This window comes from Nicrophorus vespilloides, unplaced genomic scaffold (assembly GCF_001412225.1).
Source record: "Nicrophorus vespilloides isolate i.1.1-1 unplaced genomic scaffold, Nicve_v1.0, whole genome shotgun sequence".
NCBI lineage: Eukaryota > Metazoa > Arthropoda > Insecta > Coleoptera > Silphidae > Nicrophorus > Nicrophorus vespilloides.
The window spans coordinates 1-7,682 of NW_017097736.1; the positions used below are offsets into that span (position 1 = coordinate 1).

The 7,682-nt window shown below is 29.1% G+C and overlaps 2 protein-coding genes across 3 annotated transcripts; both read right to left on the reverse strand.

Moving 5' to 3' along the window:
* Positions 1-1,299: 1,299 nt before the first annotated feature.
* LOC108560855 (neuropeptide-like 4) lies at positions 1,300-1,696 on the reverse strand. Its single transcript, XM_017918567.1, has 2 exons — positions 1,636-1,696; positions 1,300-1,575 (listed from the first exon to the last, which is right to left on the reverse strand). Exons 1-2 carry the CDS (start codon positions 1,645-1,647, stop codon positions 1,312-1,314), a joined length of 276 nt encoding a protein of 91 aa, XP_017774056.1. The 5' UTR covers positions 1,648-1,696; the 3' UTR covers positions 1,300-1,311.
* A 2,570-nt stretch (positions 1,697-4,266) lies between these two features.
* On the reverse strand, positions 4,267-5,737 carry LOC108560853 (neuropeptide-like 4). 2 transcript variants are annotated; one of them, XR_001890995.1, is made up of 2 exons: positions 5,675-5,731; positions 4,267-4,330 (listed from the first exon to the last, which is right to left on the reverse strand). XR_001890995.1 is itself a non-coding variant. In XM_017918566.1 (2 exons), exons 1-2 carry the CDS (start codon positions 5,684-5,686, stop codon positions 5,355-5,357), a joined length of 276 nt encoding a protein of 91 aa, XP_017774055.1. In that variant the 5' UTR covers positions 5,687-5,737; the 3' UTR covers positions 5,350-5,354. The 2 variants fall into 2 exon arrangements, 1 of the variants encoding a protein (XP_017774055.1); XM_017918566.1 differs by lacking the exon at positions 4,267-4,330 and adding an exon at positions 5,350-5,618 and having other exon boundaries at positions 5,675-5,737.
* Positions 5,738-7,682: the final 1,945 nt, after the last annotated feature.

Genomic DNA, 7,682 nt, shown 5'->3' on the forward strand with positions numbered 1-7,682 from the left:
CAAGTCCCCGAATTGATACAAGTAATATAAACAAATATAAACTTACTTCACCGTGTGTGAATTAGAAAACAGCTCCTAGTTTTAGTGGTCATTCTAGTTGCATCTTAGTATTATTGTTTGTGATCACATAATTTCCAAACTTGTGTTCAGACATGTTATTTGTGTTTTTTTTTGTGCAAAATTTAATAACATTTGCAAACTCTTGAACAGCAAAATCATTAAAAATCCAGACCAAGTTATACTTTCTTTTTCCGGCAAGGAACGCATTATTATATTGTAATTTACATTAATTTATATCGGAAAGCCGTTTCCACTATACGAGTAAAAATCAGGAAATTTTGAAACGGATTGAGAAATATATTCATTCTAAAGTAATGTTACATAATTCCAACACAAGCAATAAAATAAAAATGTTATATACTTAATTGCTCTATCAAAGGTTTTACATGAATATGGAAAATAATCAAGAAAAATGAAACTGTAACCAACTGTAACAAACAAAAACTTATTGTTAAATGGCAATTACCAAAATATTTATAAATTATAGTTTGAAAAATTTAGGCCATTTAGGAGAAATTATAATTTTGTAAATGAAAGTATTTTATTGAACAAACAAAATCGTTATATTTTATATAAATAATAACTAATTATTAATAATAAGTAATTTCTTGTTTTATTTTTTTTTTGATAAACTCAAAGTAATCAAATTTTATGATACAAAATACAACAATAAAATGTAAAAGAAAAAAAAATTTCATTATAAATTAGTGGAGGTAAGTAAATAATTCTTAACTAAAGTTGACATATTTTACGTTTCTATTGTATATGCTTTTATTAATAAGTTTTAAATATTTCCATAATTATTTTAGTTTAATAAATCATAGTTTTGGTTACCAAACATACGTGTAATTACAATATGAGCAATATTGTTATTTTGTCAATAAAATGTTGAATGTACTGTAACTTTTAGATATTGTTATACTATTAAAATATCTCAAAGTATGAGAAAATAATGTGGGTTTGATAAAATTATAGAATTTAATAAAACTATAAGTAATTTTACGTATTCTCAGCTTAGTGCTCAGCTTAATGATATATTTTTTGAAGAATTAGAAAATGTGATAGTTTGATAAAATAAAATTTGTTATTTTTAGAACGAATTCTTAGTTACATATTCTTTATCATGAAGTTCCAATAACATTATCAATAGCATTTTCATAATGGTGACTGAGGAAAATAAATAGAATACATTTTAATTCATTTCATTTTTATTCAAATTGTTTTTTCAATGCAGTTCTTTCAAATAATAGCTCAGTAGTATTTGACAAGTGGAGCGGTGTACGGAGAGTAAGCGGAGTAAGCGTACGGTGAAGCGTATCCAGCGGAGTAAGCATATGGAGATGCTACGTATGGAGCGGCGTAAGCGGTCTTAACGATTGGGCTGGAGTAGGCGGCGGAGTAAGCCAACGGTGAAGAGTAAGCCAATGGAGCACCGATCAAGGGAGCGGCAGCCAACACGCCTGGTTTAGGTTCTGGAGCGGCGAAGACGACGGCCAAGAGGGCGGCGAGAACAACCTAACAAAAACAAAAGACAAATTAATAATTTGACAAAACAGATCAGAACAAAATGCTTACGTATTTGAACATGTTGATGGGTTTTGGGTAGTTTGATTGGTAAGATCAAATTGATGACAATACGATGAATGCACCGGGTTTATATACTTGTGAATCGATGCGAATAAGAATAAAAGTGGGAGGCGGTGGCAAGGCGGACCGGCCTTGTTTTGTTAATGAAAAAAAAAGAAAAGAAAACAAAAAATGTAAATGGACAATTAGCCAACGGTCTACGAAGAAGGATTGCATCGGGTTTCTTCAAGAATATCATTAACTTTTTTTTCCTTCTACTGCTTTGTTTTGCGTCACATTATTTGACAATCCTATAATTATTATTAAGTGTGTATGTAACTTGATCCGAAACAAAGCGTACTTGATCAAAATTTGCTAATTTTTTTTATCTGTCAAAGCACCGTTTATACAAATCAACACTTGTTTATATTAATTTATGTAAATTATACTTAATTGATGATTTGTTTGTGTTTTTTGTTTACTAAATTTAAAAATACATAAATTAGTGCATTATCAATTACTTCATATTTTGTATAAGACAGAAATTATCTAAATAAAATAAATTAATTTAAGATTCCATTAAATTTGTTAAGGTTTGTTTCCTGCTAACGACAACACGTTAAAACGTCTCTTCAATCTTTGCACCAGAGTATCCCTGTCGAACTTAAGAGGATCGTTAATTTTGTTGATGTAGGTGATAATAATTGTACATTTTATATTTGCTTTGATCTTCTATTGAGACAATCAATTCTAGTGTTGGAAATACCAGGAATCGATTTAGTTGGTCTGTTTAGACACTTCATGGACTATGCAGTATGATCTTTCAATCCGCAAGAATTATATCTTTCCGACGGAGAATAAAAATATTTCTAAATATGATGAGATCCCTAGCAATTAGAGCACTTTATCGGATATGTGCAGTTGTGTGAAAATGTTCAAATGTTTGGTACTTTTTACGATGCAGTGGTAATGGCACTCTCCAATGAAAACACACAATCGTTGAGGTTTTCATAAAAGGTTCTGGTTATTACCCAAACTTTATAAGTAGGTCTTATAGTGGATTTAGCTATAATACGTTTGTAGTATTTATGCCTAATTTCAACTTTCATGAGGCGTTCTGAAAGCTGTTAATCGGTGATGTCCAAAGCAACGGAGCAAATTATTGCCGAAAACACAGGCAAACATAAAACTTAAGAAAAAGTAATTTGTCGAATTATTCAACTTTTTTACTATAAAAGTGTGCAAATAGTTGTTCTTGTTTCGAGAATATTATTATCGTTTAAAACATAATTTACTAGACTTGATGTAAGTTTATTTAGAAAAAAATTATGTTAGATAAGATAAATCTTCATCTTCATTATAATAAAGATTTATAATTTAGATTATTTGATTTAATTTTGGATTTTTTTTTTCATACTTGCTTTTCAAACAATAATAATATATTTTTAATAGAAAAAAAAATATTATTTCTGATTAAGATTGTTAAAATTGTTAATTGTTATCGATGTTCTTAGATGTTAGAATATTATTATCTGGTAGTAAGGTGAGGAATGGAAGGTGAACAATTAAGAGAGATTGTTTAATTCATTTCATTTTTATTCAAGTCTCTTCAGGGTTTCTTCAAGAATATCATTAACTTTTTTTTTCCTTCTACTGCTTTTTTTTTGCGTCACATTATTTGACAATCCTACAATTATTATTAAGTGTGTATATAACTTGATACAGTTGAGCGTACTTGATCAAAATTTGCTCGATTTTTTTATCTGTCAAAGCACCGTTTATACAAATCAACACTTGTTTATATTAATTTATGTAAATTATACTTAATTGATGTTTTGTTTGTGTTTTTGGTTTACTGAATTTAAAAATACATAAATTAGTGCATTATCATTTATTTCATATTTTGTATAAGACAGAAATTATCTAAATAAAATAAATCATTAATTTAAGAATCCATTAAATTTGTTAAGGTTTGTTTCCTGCTAACGACAACACGTTAAAACGTCTCTTCAAACACAGCAAACATAAAACTTCAAAACTTAAAAAAAAGGTAATTTGTCGAATTATTCAACTTTTTTACTATAAAAGAGTGCAAATAGTTGTTCTTGTTTCGAGAATATTATTATCGTTTAAAACATAATTTACTATACTTGATGTAAGTTTATTTAGAAAAAAATATGTTAGATAAGATAAATCTTCATCTTCATTATAATAAAGATTTATAATTTAGATTTTTTGATTTAATTTTGAATTTTTTTTTCAACTTGCTTTTCAGACAATAATAATATATTTTTAATAGAAATAATTTATAATTTCTGATTAATATTGTTAATTGTTATTGATGTTCTTAGATGTTATATTATTATCTGGTAGATAGGTTAGGAATTGAAGGTGAAAAATTAAGAGTTTGTTTAATTTATTTCATTTTTATTCAAGTCTTTCAATTCTGTTTCTTTTCTTTGTTTAGTAATATTTAACAATTGGGGCGGCGTACGGAGAGTAAGCATATGGTGAAGCGTATCCAGCGGAGTAAGCATAAGGAGATGCTCTTGCGGTCTTGACGATTGGGCTGGAGTAAGCGGCGGATTAAGCCAACGGTGAAGAGTAAGCCAATGGAGCACCGATCAAGGGAGCGGCAACCCAAAACGCCTGGTTTAGGTTCTGGAGCGGCGAAGACAACGGCCAAGAGGGCGGCGAGAACAACCTAACAAAAACAAAAGACAAATTAATAATTTGACAAAACAGATCAAAACAAAACGGACCGGCCTTGTTATGTTAATGAAAAAAAGAAAAGAAAACAAAAAATGTAACACAATGTAAATGTTGGACAATTAGCCAACGGTCTACGAAGAAGGATTGCATCGGGTTTCTTGAAGAATATCATTAACTTTACTATCTACTGCTTTTTTTTTGCGTCACATTATTTGATAATCCTACAATTATTATTAAGTGTGTATATAACTTGATACAGTTGAGCGTACTTGATCAAAATTTGCTCGATTTTTTTATCTGTCAAAGCACCGTTTATACAAATCAACACTTGTTTATATTAATTTATGTAAATTATACTTAATTGATGTTTTGATTGTGATTTTTGTTTAATAAATTTAAAAATACATAAATTAGTGCATTATCAATTATTTCATATTTTGTATAAGACAGAAATTATCTAAATATAATAAATCATTAATTTAAGAATCCATTAAATTTGTTAAGGTTTGTTTCCTGCTAACGACAACACGTTAAAACGTCTCTTCAAACACAGCAAACATAAAACTTCAAAACTTAAAAAAAAGGTAATTTGTCGAATTATTCAACTTTTTTACTATAAAAGAGTCCAAATAGTTGTTCTTGTTTCGAGAATATTATTATCGTTTAAAACATAATTTACTAGACTTGATGTAAGTTTATTTAGAACAAATTTATGTTAGATAAGATAAATATTCATCTTCATTATAATAAAGATTAATAATTTAGATTCTTTGATTTAATTTTGGACTTTTTTTCATACTTGCTTTTCAAACAATAATAATATATTTTTAATAGAAAAAAATTATTATTTCTGATTAAGATTGTTAAAATTGTTAATTGTTATCGATGTTCTTAGATGTTAGAATATTATTATCTGGTAGTAAGGTTAGGAATGGAAGGTGAACAATTAAGAGAGTTTGTTTAATTCATTTCATTTTTATTCAAGTCTTTCAAATCTGTTTTTTTTTCTTCTTTGTTTAATAATATTTAACAATTGGGGCGGCGTACTGAGAGTAAGCGGAGTAAGCATATGGTGAAGCGTATCCAGCGGAGTAAGCATATGGAGATGCTACGTATGGAGCGGCGTAAGCGGTCTTAACGATTGGGCTGGAGTAGGCAGCGGAGTAAGCCAACGGTGAAGTGTATGCCAATGGAGCACCGATCAAGGGAGCGGCAGCCAAAACGCCTGGTTTAGGTTCTGGAGCGGCGAAGACGACGGCCAAGAGGGCGGCGAGAACAACCTGAAAACAAAAGACAAATTAATTATTTGACAAATAGATCGAAACAAAACGCTTACGTATTTGAACATGTTGATGGTTTTGGGTAGTTTGACTGCTAAGATCAAATTGATAACTTTGTACAAAATGCGTTCGGTTTATATACTTGCGAGTTTCCTCAGTAACGTTGAAGTGGGAGAAAGAAGTAAGACGAGTCGGCCTCGTCGTGGTAATGAAATAAATAAAAGTATATGTAAATGGACAATTACTCAACTTTTTTACGAAAAAGGTACAGGTACTTGTAGTTGTTTCGAGAATGTTATTATCGTTTACAAAAGAGTTTACTAGACTTGTTATAATGCAAAAAATAAATATTTTTGCTGGCTTTAATAACTTGTACTCTGTGAAACTACTTTTTTGGTTAACTAACGAAATTAAACAATTTATTAAATTAGTTTAAAACTTCTAAATAGTTTTAAATATTGTTGATTTAATTTAATTTCACAATCCGTAAAACATAAATCTATTGTTGCTCAGTAGTATTACTAAAATAGTGTTCATAAAAGTATCATTATAAATAGAAAATAACCTTATTTAATAAAATTATTTTTAGTAGTAACGTTATTAGTTAATTAATTCGCAGTTTTTATTCTTAAGACAACATTGAAATTTACGTTGAGTTATGTTTTTTTTTCTCTTAAACATTAATTAGATACACATATTTATAAAGAGAGAAATTGTGTATCTTCTGTTTATCACTAAAGTTTCATTATAAAATTAAATGAAACAAAAATACAATGTTTATTTTTTGAATTTGTGTGATATTGATATTAACTTTAATTGTGCACGGGTAGGTGAAGTAGGTGAAGCATTTATTAGTTCGGTTTCAGTGTAAGAGGAATTAATAGATTGATGAATTTTAATTATGAAACAACATGCATATAGTTTTCTTAGGAAAGAGGGCACATGTTTTCGAGCACTGGTATAGACTCTAAACCATNNNTATTGAATTATATTTTGTTGTAAATTTAACGTTATTTTCAAGTTTAACAGATCTTTGTAATAGTTACGACTAATTAGAATAATTTACTACATTAACCAAAAACGTGTTATAACATTTGATAAATTAAAATATAATTAGAATAATTAATGATTAAATACACAACAATTTCGGTCTTTACGTCTTTCGTTTATGGTTTTCACTTCACTCACCCCATCCCAGCTAGTACCTGGTTATTCCAGGATAAGATAAGAGTGCTACCCAAAAGGGCCTTCGGCTGCTGGTTAATTTATTCCTCGTTAGGTGCAAATAATTGAAGTTGCGTTGAAGTTCTACCAACAGTGAATCCAAATCATGCCAACGTTAAAAAAATATCTATACAATACACGCACGTGCAATATGTAAATATAAATAAATAAACAAAAAATAAATAAAAATATAAATTAATAAAAAATTTGTTTTTATAATAACTTCAAAAATGATCTAAATCCAGACAATGCTCATTGATTATCCTTCCATTAAGTGTATAATCCATCCAATCGTAATTTACAGGGAAATGAGATAAGACAAAACGTTTGAAAGTTTTATTATCGCAAAGTAAACATTTGAAACAATTACCGTAGAAACCGATTGGTTCCGAATTCAACCGATTTTGGCCGAAAAATCTTCTTCTCTCCACCAATGTAACAATCCCATGCCAACTGTTTTGTCGTATCCTGTGAACCACCCTTCCACACTCCAGCCCCTACCTGATTATTCCAGGAAGGGCTGATAAGGGCCTTACAAACCCTACTTATTCTCATTATAAACTGATTATCCATATTTTCCAATGAATCATTTATCGTATCAATTTTCCATTGTTCGAAAAAGCGGAGGAAAATTTTTCATTTTTATTCCTTGGCAGCTTTTATTTTAACATCCTTAGACGCAACTACGAAAAATAGAAGGTACATTAATTACATACACATATTTATAAAGAAATAAATTGTGTTTCTTGTTTTCATCACAATGGCGATCAATGACAATATAGAAATGGGCGAGATAGGACAAAAGGTTTGAAAGTTTTATTATCGCAAAGTAAACATTTG